At 37.1% G+C, this 20989-nt stretch overlaps 1 protein-coding gene across 1 annotated transcript in view; it reads left to right on the plus strand.

Annotated features, from left to right (window-relative positions):
- Positions 1-17605, plus strand: part of gpr158a (G protein-coupled receptor 158a) — a 116501-nt gene extending 98896 nt beyond the window's left edge. Inside the window, exons 6-11 of the mRNA XM_056451157.1 lie at positions 2998-3107; positions 7932-8170; positions 9556-9694; positions 13009-13114; positions 13192-13338; positions 13971-17605. Coding sequence (XP_056307132.1) covers positions 2998-3107; positions 7932-8170; positions 9556-9694; positions 13009-13114; positions 13192-13338; positions 13971-15884 — 2655 coding nt within the window. The 3' untranslated portion in view covers positions 15885-17605. The remainder of the gene's footprint in view (positions 1-2997; positions 3108-7931; positions 8171-9555; positions 9695-13008; positions 13115-13191; positions 13339-13970) is intronic.
- The last annotated feature ends 3384 nt before the right edge of the window (positions 17606-20989 follow it).

The following is a 20989-nucleotide window of genomic DNA, read 5'->3' on the forward strand; positions in this document are numbered from 1 at the left end:
GTGGCTTGAGTAAAATGTACATTTGTTAGTTTTTAATGGTATAAATAAAGTAGAATTTTACAAATCAATCTCTCACTCTCAATTTTTTTTTTTCAATTTAATTAAATTCACTCTATTGGCATGACATACATGAGTACATATTCCCTAAGTGTACATAGCAGGTGGAAAAAAGTCAATATAAAAATGTGTAGTAATAGCAATAATAATAATAATAATAAAATAAGAAGAAATATATACAGTATACATATAAAACAATAAATACATACATATATTTATATACAGTGAGTGACAGCTCAAAATGACCACTACTGCCACATGTGACGTCGCCGCCGCGGGACAAAGGGATTTATTAAAATGTTTTAAGGTGTAAAAGCAGTTTGCAACAATGTCTCCAGGAGGCACAAAGGGACGGGAAACATAACATAATACAGATCTCTCTCTCTTTCTCTCTCTCTCTGTGATGTGCTGGAATTCGCATGGCAGCTGACGGCTTTGCTTGGGGAACTGTGACAGATAAGGATGATAGATGGCTAGATCAATGGAAGCGCACATCACAGACACATTATAGAGATTGTTTATGTTTTGTAACAGGTTTGAAGACTTGATGTTGGTCTGGAGAGAGTGATGAGCGGAGAAATGAATAGTGAATTTCTGATTAATGGACTTCCAGGTGTACCCAGAAAAACAAAAAATACCGAGGGTTAGTCCTTGGTTCCTTGTAAAGAAGATATAGAGTGGAGATGTCGTTTTTCAGTGTTGGAATTAGGGTGTGTACTTTTTATATTATTGTAGTGTAAATGATTAATAATTAGTTTGTTGTTTTTTTTATTACTGACTGTTTGCTTTTCTGTACTAACGTCTGATCTACCCTATTAAGTAAAAATGTATAAAAAATGTAATCAATGATTGTGAAATTTCACGATTGTGAAACTTAAAAAATATATTATATTATATTATATTATATTATATTATATTATATTATATTATATTATATTATATTATATTATATTATATTATATTATATTATATTATATTATATTATATTATATTATATTATATTATATTATATTATAGGCCAAACAGTAGCTCAGTGGTTAGCAAGAAGGTCGCTTGTTCAAGTCCCAGCTAGGCCAGTTGGCATTTCTGTGTGGAGTTTGCATGTTTTCCCCTTGTTTGTGTGGGTTTCCTCTGGGTGCTCCGGTTTCCCCCACACTGATGAATTAAGGGACTAAGCTGAACGAAAATGAATGAGTGAATATTATATTATGAATAAATATCTATTAGTTTATGTAACAACGACCAATGTATTTAGTATGGTATTTATTTAATAAAATGTATATTACATATATTTATTTCTCTTTGTTAATGTTCATATTATAGTATATTATATTACATTATATTATATTATATTATATTATATTATATTATATTATATTATATTATATTATATTATATTATATTATATGTATTATATTATATTATATTATATTATATTATATTATATGTATTATATTATATTATATTATATTATATTATATTATATTATATTATATTATATGTATTATATTATATATATTATATTATATTATATTATATTATATTATATTATATTATATTATATTATATGTATTATATTATATATATTATATTATATTATATTATATTATATTATATTATATTATATTATATTATATTTTATTATATTATATTATATTATATTATATTATATTATATTATATTATATTATATTATATTATATTATATTATATTTATTATATTATATTATATTATATTATATTATATTATATTATATTATATTATATTATATTATATTATATTATATTATATTATATTATATTCATTTTCCTATCGGTTTAGTCCCTTTATTAATCTGGGGTTATCACGGCGGAATGAATCGCCAACTTATCCAGCATATGTTTTATGCAGCGGATGCCCTTTAAGCTGGGAAACATTCATACACACTCATGCACACAGATACGCTACAGTCAATTACCCAAGCTTACCCATTTCACCTGTACCGCATGTCTTCGGACTGTGAGGGAAACCGGAGCACCCATAGAAAACCCACACGAACACGAAGAGAACATGCAAACTCCACACAGATATCTCAACTGACCCAGCCGAGGCTCGAACCAGTGGCCTTCTTGCTGTGAGGTGATCGTGCTACTCACTGCTCCACCATGACGCCATATATTATATTATATTATATTATATTATATTATATTATATTATATTATATTATATTATATTATATTATATTATATTATATTATATTATATTATATTGAAGTTTTGTATAACTAAATATTGTTCTGTTCATTTTAATTAAAAAAAATATATATATTTTTAAACAAAAGTAAATGTTTCAGTTATACTGTAATTAAATCTGATTTTTCTAATAAAATATAAAAATACATTTCGTGTGGTTAATTGTGGTTATTTAAATATAATATTATTTATATATTACAAAAATTATAAATATGTTTTAATGCAATTACTTGTGAAATGGTTGAGTTTGTTGATGTTTGATCCAGCGTTATGTTACAACAACCCAGCATTTTGTATGTGCATATAAAAAAAGTTGATTTGGGAATAATAACTTGCCTTTGCCATCATTACAAATGATTACAAACAATACATGAAATCACTGGATTATATTATAGTATTGCAGAAATGATTGTCTGCATATTCAGTATTGTACCATATAATAAATGTACTTCTAAGACAAAAAGTGTAAGGAAATCACAAATAAAGATGTACCCTGCTTAAGTTGGTCATTTAGAAAACTTACTTAGGATTTTACATTTCTGATTTGTGCTTCCAGCTAATCTGAAATTACTTCATTTATTTTTGGGATCCTTTTTTTTACCAGCAATCCAGGAAAAAAAGGGAGCAAGAGTCTGGTATTAAAAGCTTTCATCTGGGAAAAAAAACAGATACTTAATTAAATAAATATTCCTTTTCTTAATGTCTGCAGGTGGTGATCCTTTACTTCCAGCCGAGTGTTTTCCGCTGTATCCTGCTGCGATGGGTCCGTCTGCTCGGGTTCGCCACTGTATACGGAACGGTCACTCTCAAACTCTACAGGTACAACATTTAGTGTGGTTTATATTAAGTATTTTCGAGCGGATCACGTACTTGACCATGAATGACAAGACCTTGGCTGGTCCTGCTTTAGCTAACACATAATGCACCAATCAGTTGATTCCTAAGTCACTATAAATAACTTCTTACCTCAGTTAGAGTTTACACCTTCTCCCCGTGCTCGTGTGGGTTTCTCACGGGTTCTCTGGTTTCCTCTAACTGTCCAAACCAAACCAAATTGGCACCATAGATGAGCTGTTAGTGAGCAATGCATCTCTCCATAGCAATTCCTAAATTGTCATTAGCCATAAACAAGCAGGGGAGTTCTCGAGCCCTACCTGAGCTCAAACTCCCCTTTCGCCCTTCAAATGGGAGGGAGCCCTTGGCTCGAGGATCTTCTGAAATCAGGGCTCTCTCCTGGGACAGCATGCCTAACACACTTTATTGTCAATCATCAGCAAAGTGTGAACTCTTAAATTACTTTATAGAAGATGAATCACTCTTCTTCTGTGTGTGTTTTGTTCACAAGACGTAAATTAAGAATTTTGTGTCTTCAGAATGTGTCTGTGAAGTTTCAATTCAAAATACCCATCAGATCATTTATTATACCCTGTTGAAAATGTCAATGTTTGAATCAGAGAGAATTGTAGCTGTTTTGGCGGCTGTGCCTTTAAATTCAAATAAGCTGGTTCTCCCCATCCACTCTTGGGATATTTCACTTCAGAGAAGAATAATCAGGGTCAGATGTCAGGATAAACAGAAAATGACACAGAGCAACTCGATGAAATTAGGACTTGATGAAACAGAGACGCACAGTAGCAAATACTACAGTACTTGAGTACTGAACAACACACAAACTCTGCTACAACATTCACAGGCACAAATTTGCGTTTTAATATGAGCTTTTTTAGATTTTTTCTATCTACTTGCAGCAAATGTGAAAGGATGCCCACCAAACGGGTACATACAGTATGCGGTTGTATAGAGATCCATTATAGCGAAGTAAAATAATAGAAAAAAAAATGATTTACCGTCTACAAACTGGGACTCCTGTTGTATGATTGAAGCATCCTTGTTTTTATAGTTGTGTACCTTAAGCAGATGTGGTGATTCCAACGGTTATGAATTACATATCTCAAAAAAATTCAATAAAGAAAACTAAGTGTAGCACTTACTGCTTCTTGAGCTTGATCACAGATAGTCGGAACAGATCTTTTCAGAGTTTCTTTGCAAATCCTGTCCTGTGGTCATGTTTATATGCATTAATACTGAGACATGGTATTATGTGCATGTAAATAAATATCAGTGAGTGGGGAAAACTGCACTGCTATGTCACGTTGCTGTAGACCTCAAAATTGAAGTGATTTAGATCCTATTTTAACATCAGGAAATAAAATGAAAGTTTTTATCACTCCAATGTGACTGTGGACATGCAATCCTACACACAGTTCTGTCCAGACAGCTTCCAAAAAGTTGATTTCGCACGATAGGTGCCCCTTTAATCATGTTTGGTGGCAGTCTTAGTAATGATTTCTTATTGTGACTGATAAAAATCTTAATCCTAGAAAGGACTATGACATATAGTATATGAGCAGAGAATGACACACCGCAATCGGTGAGAGTTTAGAGATTGACGCCTCTGAGAAATAGATACGCTGCTCCAAACACGCATACACCTGTACACACAATAACACACCCACACATGCTGGATGACTCACAGTCCACGATGTTATTAAATGTCACAACTTGCACTTTCCTAATATGGTCGATGAGGGGGAACCTGCTGAGATCTTTGCCATTTCAGAATCAGCCCTGAAAAAAACAATAGCAGATAGCAGGTAGCAGATTGGAAAAAGGGTGAGAGAGAGCCAATTGCTGTACTACAGAGACTGAACAGTCAGCTAAATTTCACCTGCTCAACAACAAATCAAGTAAAAGTCTGATACTTGAATAAAATATTACTCCAGTAAAAAATATCATACTTAAATTTGACTCCGATTACTTGACATTACAAGAACTGCTGATAATTAATGAGTATTCTAAGGGACAAACAAATAAAAATAAAAAATGACAACAAAACTTATGTTCAACAGGTACATTTTTGGAAATAGCTAAAATACATTGAGTGGCTCAAAATTCATTCATTCATTCATTTTCTTTTCGGCTTAGTCTCTTTATTAATCCGAGGTCGCCACAGCAGAATGATCCGCCAGCTTATCCAGCACATGTTTTATACAGCGGATGCCCTTCCAGCCGCAACCCATCTCTGGGAAACATCCATGCACACTCACTCACTCACAGTCATGCACTATGGACAATTTAGCCTCCCCAATTCACCTGTACAGCCAACACAATCTCACGGCAATTCGTAACTTTTTTTTTAGTGGCTAATTCGTACGAATTCATACGATCTAATTCGTACAATTTAGTAAGATTTGCTCATCCTCCAATGACGGTTGGGTTTAGGGGCGGGGTTAGGTGCCACGCCTCCTTTTTAAAATCGTACCATTTCGTACAACTGAACTCGTACGAATTCGTACGAATTAGCCACTAAACTGTCAAAACATAAAATACCTAAGTTTTCTCGTGAGATCAGGCTGGTACAGCATGTGTTTGGACTGTGGGGGAAACCGGAGCATTCAGAGGAAACGCACTCAAACGCAGGGAGAACATGCAAACTCCACACAAAAACGCCAACTGACCCAGCTGAGGCTCAAACCAGCAACCTTCTTGCTGTGAGGCGACAGCACTACATACTGCGCCACTGCGTTGCCCTTGTTATATTTCAAATTACTTTAAATTACTAATTATATACAATTTAAATAATAATAATTTAAATATAATAATTTTAATTACTAAATCAAACACAAAATTCTAACTGCATCATTATATAAAAGTAAGTTTCAATAAAATTGAAGGTCTTAATGTCGTGTGCGTGCCTGTGTGTGTGTAAACATGGATAATCATTAAGATTTTCGTTAACACCTGAGCTGATGGTGGTCTAAGATTTTTAACAGTACTGTTTTTTTAAGAAGTCTTTTTTTACAAGGTGTCTCAAAGTGTTGCTTGTTCACTTGCCATTAGGCATTACCTTAGCATTATACTATAACTTTGTTATCTGTATATTGAATTTCATAAAGTTCAAAAGTTTATTACTCAGTAAAGACTTAAGATGTTAAAAATAGAGGTCAGCATATCCAAAGCTGCCCTCTAATGCACTTTTTGTTTCTGTTGACTTCATTTCCCTCGTGACCTTACATTATTAGCCTTTCCTGATTTAGTTGCTGTGAAACCCTTTTAAGCGGTTAAAGTTTGTATTATCCCTAATTTTCCATTAAAGTAAGCAGCCTATAAAGTGTCAGAGCTGCATGTTCCACAGCTAGTTCATCAGGAGCAAAGTACATTTAAAAAAAGATCCACTACAATATTAAGCTACTCGGCCAAATGCCCGCTTAAAGTCATTGTGGAAAAAACAAATAACAGAAGGTACTTAGGCCAAAATGGCCACACTGTGTTGCATTTTATTGAGTGGATTGGACGACATAAGCAGAAAATGAACAGTGGACAGTTTCTGACAGTTACAGAGTCTGGCATCCAAAGGCATGAGGATATATAGGGAATTGTAGAAGAAACAAGACAATAGGCTTGACAATATAATATTTGCAGGAAATTCCAAAAACTCTTATTACAGATTTATAATTTTTTGTTCATGTATTTATTAATTAAATTGATTGATTGATTGATTGATTGATTGATTGATTGATTGATTGAGTGATTGATTGATTGATTGATTGATTGATTGATTGATTGATTGATTGATTGATTGACTTTTTCTAGCTGAAGTGCTAGATGCTCATGAAGAGACATAGAAGAGACAGACTCAGTGTTAGTACAAATTAGTAATAAATTAGTACGATTTATTAATCTGGGGTCACCACAGCGGAATAAACCGCCAGCTTATCTAGCATATGTTTTATGCAGCGGATGTGCTTCTTGCTAGAACCCATCACTGGGAAACATCCATACACACTCACTCATTTACACACATACACTACGGACTATTTCAGGTTACCCAATTCACCTATACCACATGTCTTTGGACTTGGTTTTTAAAGCAAATTTCACCCCCAAAAAATTTTAATTCTGCTATGATTTACTGATCCTTCACTTGTCCCAAACCTGCTTGAGTTTTTGGTGCCACTTTAAATTAAGTGTCCTTAGCTACTATGCACTTGCATCAAAAAATAAATACAATGTACTTACTGTGTTCATAATGTATTTGAGAACACTTGTGGATCTTTGAGTTGGGATAGGGGAGGGGTTATGGACAGGTTTGGTGGTATGGGTAGGTTTAAGGGTGGGTTAAGGTGTAAGGGATGGTCAACAGTGCATTTACAAATGTAATTACAGAAGTTAACTACAGATGTAATTACATACAGGTATTTAATCAAGCGTAAGTACACAGTAAGTACATGTATTTACACAATAAATACATTGTAACGATTAATTAATTTCTGTGTAAGTTCATAATAGTTAAGGACACTTAATATAAAGTGTGACCGAGTTTTTTTCTTCCACTGAGCTCAAAGGAAGATATACTGAAGAAGCTTGGAAAAATAAACAGCCATTAGCTTATAAAGTAATTTTGTTCCTAGTATACATGTCAATGGCTGTTGTTTTTTTTCCCAACATTCTTCAGAATATCTTGTTTTGTGAACTTTTTCCATATAAGTAAACAGTGAAAATCATTTTGGGGTTTTCATTTTCCCACATTAGCTGCGATACAGAGGTGATAATGAAACAACGGGTGTTGACGCTGTTTTTCAGGGTCCTCAAGGTGTTCCTGTCACGTACAGCCCAGAGGATCCCTTACATGACCAGCTGGAGAGTGTTGCGTCTACTGTGTGTCATCTTGTTGATCGTGCTATGGTTTGCAATAGCCTGGACCTCCGCTGTTTGTCAGAATCCAAACAGGCACCTCGCTCTCATCAGTGTGGGCTTCACTACTGACGGACTGCAGTTCAGCATGTGTCTGCTGGACCGCTGGGACTACATGATTGCTGTGGGTGAGTGAATGCGTTACCTAAGAGCTTGCTTTAAAACTATTAGGCATTTTAATGAACACCAGCTGGAATACATTACTACCAGAGTCAAGCAGTTTGGTTGAAATCAACTGAAATGAACACTGCACTGTAAAATCCGACAGTAAACTTCATCAAATGAGTGTAGTTAACTCAAAATTGACTGAAAGTTAATTCTACTCAATTGAAAAGAGTTTTGAACTCAGTGTTGAAGGTAATGAGTTAATTAAATACCTCATTACTTCAGCTTAAATGGAGTAAGTTCACAGTACTCATATAGATTATTTTTTAACTAAATGGTTTGCTGTAATAGGTTTCCTAAAACGATTTGAGTTGACTTAACTTATTGGGTTTTACAGTACTCAGTTGGTTTGAGTTCTCTTCATTTATCAGGTTTTACTGTGCTCAAATTGCTTCATTTACTCAAATGGATTAAGTTCACAGTACTCATTTGGATTAGTTTTTTAACTTAAATAGTTTGTTGCAATTGGTTTCCTCAAATGGTTTGAGTTACCTTAACTTTTGGGGTTTAACAGTGCATATAAACACTTACAACGTTTATTACAAGGTTTTTGAACCGTTATATATACAACACTAAACCAGACAATCTACCATTTTAAACTAATAAAAATGTAACTTTTTCAAGCTTTTCAAAGTTAAAAGTTGTTAAAAGAAAGATCAAAGTACCATAATGCAAATCAAAAGCTTAAATAAATATGGGAAAAAATAAAAACATGAATGACAAAATATGAAAAACATTGGCATTATTGCAGTGTGATGGTATGCCAGACATATCCACTGTGGTAAATCCTTACAGGTCATAGTTTTCATATAAAACAAGCCAAAGAAGAGGTGAATCAAGACTGCCTTGGCACTAATTACAGAAGCACAGCGGAGCTCACAGGAAGCATCAGCCCAGCCGTGACAAATCAAATTCAGCACAAAGGTTTATCCTGATGTCTTTTCCTCGGGCATGACAGATTGGAACGTGCCCAATCTCACACCTGGACCAGTAAAATGTCACATTGACGATGACAGATTTTCACTGGGGGGAACACATGTTTATTGATGTCAGGCCAGCTGACTGCTTGACATTGTATAGGATGTGCCAGCTGGGGATGGGGCACTGTAAAACTTTCGAATATACCTTCCATGGCTTCATTTGCAATTGTCTGTCAAGCGGCGTCCAGAGAATACAAGCAATCTAAATGGCTATTATTGCATGTTTTTCCACCTCTATCATTCACTTATTTCAATCTCACTATATTAGTTTGTAACAGAATGGTTTTGACAGCCACATTAGATTTGGGAATTGGTTGGTCCCAAGAACTAGTTAAGTGTGTGTTAACTCTACCACCTTTTTCAAACAGCTGAGTTCCTGTTTCTTCTTTGGGGTGTGTATCTTTGCTTTGCGGTGAGGACTGTCCCATCGGCATATCACGAGCCACGCTACATGGCCATCGCAGTTCACAATGAGCTCATCCTCTCGGCCATATTCCACATTTTAAGGTGAGTAACCACAGCTAAAAACAAATTCTTCCTGTTCATTTTTGGGTGAGATGCTAATGGTCTAATCTGTTTCAATGATCTATGCTAAGCTAAGATAAGCTAAGCTACAAATGTGCTTCTGCCAGACCCAGATATCAACTTTATTTTAACTCTAAGGGAATTGTAAACTGAGCCTATTTAAAAAAAATAAAAATTAAGTCAGTAGCTACAGTTTACTAATGAAAAAGTTATTTTCCCATAGGAAGTTTTATTGGCCTTTGTTCCGAACCGTGGTGATTTGCATATGCATTCTGGGTGTAAGCTGATGCAGAAATGTTTAAAGTTTCTTAAAATGTTAATATCTTGCACACATATTAACATAAAATGTAAACAATCGTTCAGTACACCAAATTAGCTTTGCAGGGATACCAAACATAAACCATCTACGATCTGGTTTAGCTGTGGTAGAGTTAAACATTGATTGCAGGAGTATTAAAACCATAATATCAATACATGAGCAAGAAACTTGTTGCAAAACACCTGATCACACATAAAGAGAGAATAAAGGTTTACATTAAAAGCATAAGTCTTAAGCAAGGAGAGTATAGGAGCTTGACCATATCTCGGTGTCTAGAGCAGGCATTCCTTTCCTGTCGTAAATACCTTGGAATCGTATTACACACTGACCATTCATTCTTTTTCTGGGTATGAGAGGAGATTGATGGTATATTATTTGTTGAATAAAGCAAAAAAATTTGTGTCTGATCGGCCACATCTGTAACGGTCATTGTATGTGTAACGCACCCCTGATTGATCGGTTTTCCATTCATATTATTCCTTATGCTGTCTGCCTCCTCTAGCATTCAAGCAGTAGTTAAATTCACTCATGGCTGTTTGAACTATTTGATCTGTTTTTACTATGTATGTTCATTTTGAATACATTTTGAGGAAGCTCATGTGCTGTAGCCTGATGGAACAGCACTGCCTTCTAAAGTTTAGGGCTGTGGAGCGTGTGAATAACTTCAGCAGTAATGAGGCACTCATTCAGGCAGGGACTTAGCTTGAACTCTTACACAAGAAAGGCCGTTGACTTCAAAGAGAGGGATGTGGTTTTTAGAAGTGCTGCATCGCCTTTTGCTCTCTCCACTGTTCCTACAGTAATTAATCGTTGTATAGAACCATGGGGATACTGTTAGTTAAGTATCTGCATTTTGGTGTAACAGCACACATGTCCTTTCATCATAAAAAAGTAATTAGTGCATTGTGGCAGCCTGTGTTTTCAGCATACACAGGGTCTTTCTAGTTTACCTCAGCAATATCAGCAGGTGATGTAACAACAGCAAGAGGGAAACTTTAAAAAGGTCTGTGTGTACGGACATGTCCAGGCAATTCAGTGCAGTTGTGCATTTGTCATCTCAACGGGACCGTCAACTTCCAACCGCATTAAAAGAGCTGGAAGCAACAGAGCTGCAAACTTAGTCCAGAGAAGACAGACTCCCAGCAGGCCAGCACAGATAACCCTGCAGGAAAAAAAAATGTTTAAGCACAGATAACACAGCATGCATTTAAAAATACTCTCGCCGGCCACTTTATTAGGCACACCTGTCCAACTGCTCGATAACGCAAATTTTTTATCAGCCAATCACATGGCAGAACTCAATGCATTTAGGCATGTAGACATGGTCAAGACGGTCTGCTGCAGTTCAAACCAAGCATCAGAATGGGGAATAAAGGTGATTTAAGTGTCTTTGAATGTGGCATGGTTGTTGGTGCCAGACGGGCTGGTCTGAGTATTTCAGAAACTGCTGATCTACTGGGATTTTCATGCACAAACATCTCTAGCGTTTACAGAAAATGGTCAGAAAAAGAGAAAATATCCCATGAGTGGCAGTTCTGTGGGCATAAATGCCTTGTTGATGCCAGAGGTCAGAGGAGAATGGCCAGACTTGTTTGAGCTGATAGAAAGTCAACAGTAACTCAAATAACCACTTGTTACAACCGAGGTATGCAGAAGAGCATCGCACAACACGTCCAACCTTGAGGCAGATGGGCTACAGCAGCAGAAGCCCACACCGGGTGCCACTCCTGTCAGCTGAGAACAGGAAACTGAGACTACAATTCACACAGGCTCACCAAAATTGTTCAATAGAAGATTGGAAAAACATTGCCTGGTCTGATGAGTCTCAATTTCTGCTGAGACATTCAGATGGTAGGGTCAAAATTTGGCATCAACAACATGAAATCATGGATCCATCCTGCTTTATATCAACGGTTCAGACTGGTGGTGGTGGAATGTTGTGGGGAATATTTTCTTTCCACAGTTTTGGCCCATCAGTACCAACTGAGCATTGTGTCAATGCCACAGCCTACCTGAGTATTGTTGCTGACCATGTCCATCCCTTTATGACCACAGTGTACCCATCTTCTGATGGCTACTTCCTGCAGGGGAATGTGCCATCTCATTAAGCACTAATCATTTAAGACTGGTTTCTTGAACCAGATCTCAATCCAATAGAGCACCTTTGGGATGTTGGGGAACAGGAGATTCGCATCATGGATGTGCAGCCGACAAATCTGCAGCAACTGCGTGATGCTGTCGTGTCAATATGGACCAAAACCTCTGTGGAATATTTCCAGTACCTTGTTTAATCCATGCCACAAAGGATTAAGGCAGTTCTAAAGGCAACCCAGTACTAGTAAGGTGTACCTAAGAAAATGACCAGTGAGTGTATATCTATAATGTTGTGGCTGTCACTTAGCAGTACAACACATTGGTAATGTGTCACTAAAGATTCAAGGATTTGGCCTTGTCTGGTTGTCTGAAGTGATTTTACCGTAGATTTTGTTAACGTAGCAAATATAGTATCACCAAAACAGATTAATTCAAGTATGTATGTGTTCAAAAGACATAAAAATTAATAAATGAAGGTTTTATATATGAATCCGTTATGAATGAGGAATTCCTGCTTGGCGTTCCCACATGAAGAAAAAAATTAATTGATATCTAATCCTATACGGTGTTTTTGAAACATACTATAGTAAAAAAACGTTAATTAAACTGTTAATTGTATAGTTGCTGTGGCAACAGAACAACTATTATAATATAAACAAATTACCAATACCCTGCAGTTTTCAATAACTATAAAGTATGTTATAATACAGTATCTTATTTTAATGTAGACATATACAGCATAATACACTTTACTTTATTATGGTTTAAAAACACTGTAGTAATTACTATTATTTACTATAGTTTTGTTTTCCATTCGGGTGGTGACTTGCTCATATAAATAATAAATTGTAAAATATAATTTGTTCTTTAAATCTGATCACAGGTTCACACTTGCTCCTGAATTGCACCCAGACTGGATGCTGATGCTATTCTTTGCTCATACACACTTAACGGTGACTGTCACATTGGGGTTGCTACTTGTGCCAAAGGTAAATCTACTAATCAGATGTAATTCTTGAGAAACTTGATGAAACGTTACTAATTTTCCTTCTCATCCTTCCCACAGTTCTTGTTTGCGGGCACACATCTAAGAGATGACATTGCTACAGAAGCTTATGAAGATGAATTGGACATGGGGCGGTCTGGGTCATACCTGAATAGCAGCATCACATCTGCTTGGAGTGAGCACAGTCTGGACCCAGAGGATATCCGGGTAGGTGCCTTACTTTCTTCACTCCCATTTCCTTTTCCCCTTGACTCTCTCCTGCCTTGGTAATTACCTGAAATTTCATAATCTGCAAATATCTCTTGACCCATTGTCCTACAACTGACAAACATACTGAGCCATGGCAGTTTTTTATTGCAGACACCAGAGGAAATGGGCCAGCTAAGTTCTATTAATGGCTGTGGCGTAAGGTCTTGCGACAGTCTTTGGGAAAAACGTACCAACGTGAGCAGAGGTTCTTGTTTGTTTGTTAGAGCTGAAGAAGTCTCTCACTGAGGACAAATTTTGGGCATTTTGCTAATGGGATAAAGTTCTGCTCTTGGTCTAACATTTGATGATGCTGTAGTAAATACTTCTTCAGAGACTGTTTCAGACCTAACAATAAAACACAAAATATTCATTTTTGACACCGTCCCAGACTGTCCTGTCTATAAAACAGCATGTTGGTTTGGTCTTACGTCTTCGAGGCACTGTCTGTAGTTGCATATAAAGACTAGTACTGCATGTTTTATGTGCAATAGAGCGTCTGCTTCACTGTAACTACAATCATTTCATTTCTACACTTCTACATCTAGACATACCTTGCAAATTAATTGCAGGATTTGTCTCCAAATCCATAGGAAGAGCTAAAGAAACTCTACTCTCAACTGGAGATTTACAAGAGGAAAAAGATGCTGGCAAACAATCCTCACCTGCAGAAGAAGCGCAGCTCCAAAAAAGGCCTAGGGCGCTCCCTCATGCGCCGCATCACTGAGATCCCAGAGACAATGGGACGCCAGTGTAGCCGTGACGACAAGGATCTGGGTGAACACGGGAGCAACCACAACAGCATCTGTGTCCTGAGAAAGAATCCTTTCGACCCCACACACTCTGTTAAGCCTGCCAAAGATGAATCCTTAAAGAGCAAAGTTTTCTCCCTTAAAAAGTCCCACAGCAGTTACGACCATGTTCGAGACCACAGTGAGGATTCCAGCAGTTCAGCAACTGACAAGATGGAAGTCACAACCACAGAGGGCTCTCTTCTCGAAACCCTAATGGGAAAGAAGCTGGTCAAAAAGTCCTCGGAAAAGATTGATGCAGCCAGTGAGTCAACAGAGTCAGTTCCCTTGGTGTGCAAGTCAGCCAGCGCTCACAATCTGACAGCTGATAAGAAACCTATTCACCCCAGAACATCCATGCTGCAGAAATCTCTAAGCGTTATTGCCAGTGCCAAAGAGAAAACTCTTGGTCTAACAGGAAAGGCCCAGGGTGCGGAGGATTCAACAAAGAAAGCCAGTCAAAAGAACAGTGAGGGCAAGACCTCAGCTGAAGCTGAAGAAAAAGAAGGTTATCCGAAAATGATTGTCAGTCAATCAGTGGAGTACAAGCAGACAGCAGCCAAAACCGGTATAATGAAGCCACAGATGAGCGGAAGCCAGCCCTCCATTTGCTCAGAAACAGCCAAGGGGAAAGACCTGTATGACCTCTCAGAGGTGTGCCCTTGGGAAGTGGAGGATTTGCCAACTCCCTCCGAAAATAAAGTCCAGAAACACGTGTCCATTGCTCCTGAGCAAACAAACACAGTCCGTGGAGGTGGCAGCAAGACGACAAAGTCACAACAGCAAAAGCAGAAAGGCACAGAGCAGTCACCTTCTGTGGCCAGGCATCCAAACAAGAAAGCTGCAGATAGAGCAGACATATGTCCGTGGGAGGAAGGAAACGAGGACCATGGTCAGCCAACAGGGCCAAAACCTCACTCCAATACTAAGCCTGCCATGTCCCAACAACAGGCTTCCAGAGAGGTTGCCAAGGTTCTAAAAGCAGACGTCTGTCCATGGGACTTTGAGGAAGTATCAAGCAAGCCAAAGGACTCCCCTCGCTCCCCTGATCAGAGCAGACCAAAAAAGGGCACCACATCAACTGAGATCAAAGGCAAAATAAGCTCCTCGCCTACTGAAGTCAAGGGCAAGGGTACTACGCCTACAGAGGTCAAAGCAAAGAGCATTCTCTCTGAGCCTGCTAAACACACAGGCAGCTCACTGCAGCCGCCCTCTAAAGCAGACGTGTGTCCATGGGACTTTGAGACTATGTCAAGTCCCACCTCTGAAAAGACCCCTTGTTCTTCTCAGGTTCCTAAATCAAAGGAGACCCATGCTATAAAGAAGGGAAATTCCCCTGTCAGATTATTAGAGTTGGAAAGAGAAAACACAAAGCGTCCAGATGAGGACAAAATGAAATCAAACACAAAGTTGAGCTCTGGCAAGACAAAAGAAAGACCCGTGAGCCAGTCTAAAATAATGGCTGAGGTTTGTCCGTGGGATGTTGATAGTAGTCAGGGAAATGTCTCAATGGAAAAACAAAAGAGCCCAAATGTTGCATTAGCAAAAAGCAAGCAAGCAGACGTATGCCCTTGGGATTTTGAAGAAGCAGCAACTAGTAAGGAAGTCAACAGGGGCACCGCTGGCAAACAGAAAGGTTCGAATTCTAGTGGTGGTAAACTGGCAGATGTCTGTCCGTGGGACTTTGATGATCAAGCATCAACAAAAAAGGCATGACACTTTACCCGAGTGAACCATTAGTTAGTCCTCATTGTACGTGCTTTTTCTTTCATAAATACACCATGGAATTTGAACTTTAATAGAATTACTGGTGTTTTGGAGAAGAAAATCAAGAAGTCGCACAAGCTGCCTTTCTCTTCAACCTTTTTTCCCTTTGTGTTTTTTGGAATAAAATGAAAGAAAAAAAACATATGTACAAAAAATGCAACAACTCACCAGGCATTCCAGATTATAAAGTATTAGTTGAACCTTTAAATAGAAACGGTAGTTTACAATTATGCAACTCTTTATGTGCAATGTAAACAAGATGCCTATACTCACCACATGTATCCTCATTAACATTTTGAACTCTCATAACAGCTGCATCTGTAGCCTCTCCTTGACCGTGGCTTCCACAAAAAAAGAAAGTTCCTGTTACATAGGATGGTGTGGACCATGCATGAAGCGTCATGGAGTAAGCCTGATCCATTTCCTTGTTTTTGTTTCATACATCATTGTTTGGTTTGAGTAAAAAAAAAATATTTGCCAAAGATAGAGGTCAAATCCAATAAATCTAAGAACTCACACCTCGACAGCATAATAGAGACACTTCATTTGTACAGTGAGCCGAATTTCACGTGGCTGCTAGGAAATTAGCCTGTAGCACTTTAGCGAATAGCATACTTAGAAAGACAGACATAAACTTGACATGACTTCATTCACTTTTTCCCTTGTTTGTCTCTTTGGCCTTGCTGTTTTATGCCGTTCTGATCAAATGTGCACATCTGCAACACATTTTAATTTTCCTGACTAGAATAAAAAAAAGCTAGTAAAATAACAAAACATTTCCAATGCTTCCAAATTTGCTGATATATTATCCTGAATGTGCCTATTTAAATAGTCCTGTACCAGTCTTACTTTGTATTGGGGGATGTGAAACCTTTGTCATAGACCATGTTACAGATATTTATTGATGAAAATCAGCATCTTATTTTTGAAAAGAAAAGAGGTTTAGTTTATATATTAGCAATGTTGTGAAATTGTAAATGCTTTTTGAATGGGGTACGCTAGGGAAAAAAACAAAACAAAACAAAACGTCCACTACTCAGTTAACGGGACCATGGATATAATTTCTCTCAGCGTAGGGCACAATCATTAAGGTTTCTGCCTCTAATGTCTTTCTTTTATTGTCTTTTACAATAGCTATGTTTTCATCCAAAGATGCGAATTAGATTTATGCGCTAAACTGGAATTTCGCATAAAACTTTTGTGAATAAAGCTCCGTTTCCATCCACTCACACACAAAACAAGATTTTTGCTGCTGAAACAAAACAAGTCTTGAGATTTTTTTAAGGACAGCTTAATTGTTTTATGTTCAATCCACTTAAATTTGTTAAGTTAACATAATCCATTTGTGTTGGGATAACATTGTTTTCTAGAGGAATGAATCAAAAAGAACAAAATCATCACTTCCTGAAAAACTGGCTCCAAATTTCAAAAAGAAAAATGGAATTTGCTGCTGTAGTAGAAGTCACTGTGGGCATTTTTACTTTATAAATTACTTGCATCTAGGGCCGGAGCTTGCTCAACTGGAGCTTTAGGCAAGTGTCGATCAGGCCACCGCCAGAAAAGCGGTTGGGGAGTTTTGGGGGGATGGCTGGTGTCGCAAAGGATAGTAAAGAGCATGAGGGAGGGGGCGGTGTAGCGCAGACGAAATTAAAGAGTGGGGTGGTGTTGCGAACGATAGTGAAGAGCATGGAGTGGTGGGATGGGGCGGTCGGACGAAAGTGAGGAGCGGGGGGGGGGGGGGGGGGCTGCGCTGTCGCAGATGAAAGTGAAGAGCCAGGTATTGTTGCAAACGATAGTGAAGAGCCTGGGGAATGGGGCAGTCCAACAATAGTGAAGAGCGGGAGGGTTGCGCTGCTGCAGACGAAAGTGAAGACCTGGGTAATGTTGCGGGGGGGTGGGGGGGTGTCTGTATGGAGATGTTGGGGTGTGCTTCCCCTAAAATGAAGAGTGTGGGGGGGAGTTAACCAGAAGATGTTGCGAACGATAGTGAATAGGGGCGGGGGGTTGTCAAGTATTGCGCTCTCGCTGAAAAAGTGAAAGGGGGTTGGGGGGGGGGGGTTTGCAGTGTCGTGGACGAAAGGGATGAGGGGAGCCAGTGTCAAAGACTACTCTGTCTAGGTCGCCCATATGGACCTGCCGGCACTGCTTGCATCTCAGAAGACGAAACGCAATGTATGCGCTATGGCTTTTGGAGCTGCGAGATTGATCTTTGACAGTTCTGGGAGTTAATATACCAAACCACTTTGATGACAGACTTTGGATGAGGGATCCAAAGGGATGAGGGATCCACTTAAATTTGTAAAAACAAATAAGTATAATTTGTTTCCATCATGTTGTCCCAACACAAATAGATTGTGTCGAACCCAGCATTTTTACAGTGTATGAGATATTCCAAAATTCACATAAAAATAGATGGATGGAAACATAGCTAATGAGAACACTTAAATTCCAATTCACTTAAAAACAAATCAAATTCTGACCCAAGCCTCAATTTCTTTAAACATTTTATGATGATTATATCAGTTTCGAATAAAAAACATCTTGTTCTTACTGTATTGAATTTTTGGAAATTGTATCGATTTCTTTAAAAAAACACTTTGAAACCTCCTCAGAGACCACTGACATGAGTTTAACCAAGTATCTAAATTACTGTTGGAATGTTAACATATCTTGAATGCCTTTTCAGTACATGGTCAATGGTAATCTGTAATGATGTCAAGGTAATGGTGTCGAAACACAAGGCATGAACTGTTGTACAGTACGATGCCTCGTCATGAAATATTCGTATATATGTTGACATTGCGATTTCAAACTGTTTTGACCCAATCCTACAGTAACTAAATGGTTTTTAAATGTATTGACAGATTCTTGTGTTTTGTATGTGCACACTATGAATTAACAAGAATACAGAAGAAATGGTTATACCATGTATATATGTTATATGTACCAAAGAGGTAAAAAGAAAAAAAATATGTACCTAAATATGTCATTCTGTGAGAGAATCAGATGATGTCACGCTCCCATCTCTCCACAGTGGGGTAAATATATGACTTCTGGAAAGTATCTTGCCAGACTACAAACGGATCATTCCTGCTCTGCAGTTTTGTTTTGCTTTTTCTGAATTTCTGTCAGCAGATTTATTTCCATTCACGATCCATCTGATCCATCAACATTATTAATGATTACTTGATATTTGCTCAAATAAAAGGTAATGGATAGGATAGAAATCCGTTTAAGATTTGTAATGTTTTTTTACTATACCAGTTTCAAACTGCATAGCATATTTTCATATATGTGTGTATGTGTAGTCGAGATCAAAACTATAGAACAATTATACAGCAGTATAAAAAATGTAATATTGTAATAATACATTTTATCACAATAGTAATGCTATTAGTACAATAGTAATAATTATAAAATGAAAATATACTATATAAATTACATGTTATGGTTAAAAATATTAAAGAATTGAAGCTCATTCTCTAATTTGATTTCCATATATAGTACATATATAATTCCATATATAATGTGAAATATTTTTTCATGTTTAAAATAATAGTTTGTATTTTAATATATTTAAAAATGTAATTTATTAGTGTGATTTCGTAGCTAATTTTTGCATCATTACTCCAGTCATATGGTCCTCCTTGTAATATGCAAATTTGATGCTCAAAAAACATAATAAAAACAACTAATTTAAGCGACAGTATAAATATATATATATACATACACGAGTAGCAATGTGATATTGCGTTTATACAAGTGTTCGATGGCAGAATCGTGTATATTAAAAAGAGAATCAAACACAGAGAGTCTCAAAAATACTTTTGTTTGAGAAACTTCTTTCTTCCGCCATTTCTTCTTATCTGCAGCTGACGTCAGAACAGCAGAAACGAAACCTTTGCTACTTCACCAACATCATTTTAGACCTAGTATTTGAATGATTCTCTAGCGTAATGTCTAAAATGATGACAAAACAGGTTTAAATCATAAGGCTGACATGTTAAAATCATAAGGCTGAACGGCATGAAATGCCATCAGTCTACAGAGATTTTCCAGCATTTCTCTGTTGCAATCAGGAGATCACAATAGTTACCCTCGAAAAAGCCAGAGCAAAGCAAACACTACTAGATTACTATGGTATAAATACAGCACCACGACATACAAAAGAGAGAGATCAACTTAGAGAGTCACCAGTCTTAATGATTTGATCTGCTGTAAGTTTTTCCTCCCCTAAGGACATATTATGCGGTCTTTGTGACCATCTTGTGGCAGAATGTCAACATTCTTTGCTCTGCTCAATGACACGCTAATGGCTGCCGAGGCGCTGAATCTCAGAATATCTAAAATAGGCACTATCCTTATAAATAAACTGCATCATCACAATCTAAATAACTGCATTTTCACCTAAAAAAGCCTCAAATGTACATTATGTTGTCCAACAGCTGCAATATTTGTCAAACTGTAGTGAGTTTATTGATCTGCTGTAACTGTATGTGGGCAGAGTAATACACAAGGGTGAAGAGGCTGTACAAGTGCTGATATTGCAGAATATCGCACGGCTATCAGCCAATCAGAGGTTTAATAATTTACTGTTATTAAACCGATTTACAATGATGAAACAATGCTAAACATTCAGCTTTGAAATCACAGGAATAAATGACATTAAAATATATGTTTAATATGAAACGGTATAACAGTACATAGTACATTGAAATTCACTTCATGTTCCTTCATTCTCATCCTGAAGTAAAAGAAATCCAGTGTACATTATCTACTTGTTCAACATTGTGAGTTTAACAGTTTATTTAAAAATATACTGCAAAGTAGGAATGACCCAGGTAGTATTTTATTGACCAATCAAAAGCTATTCGCCACCTTCCCAGATTTCTGTGATCCGTTTATGATTTACAACCCCAGAATTTCTGCCATCCTCATCAGAATATGGATTTCTCTGTACACTAAAGGGAACTTTCAGCAACCTATATTTCTAAACTGTCTGGTCATCTCATACACTCTGCTGAGAACGATACGCTCTCCAGAGCCTGTTCTTA

The sequence above is a fragment of the Danio aesculapii genome, chromosome 24 (assembly GCF_903798145.1).
Source record: "Danio aesculapii chromosome 24, fDanAes4.1, whole genome shotgun sequence".
NCBI classification, from domain to species: domain Eukaryota; kingdom Metazoa; phylum Chordata; class Actinopteri; order Cypriniformes; family Danionidae; genus Danio; species Danio aesculapii.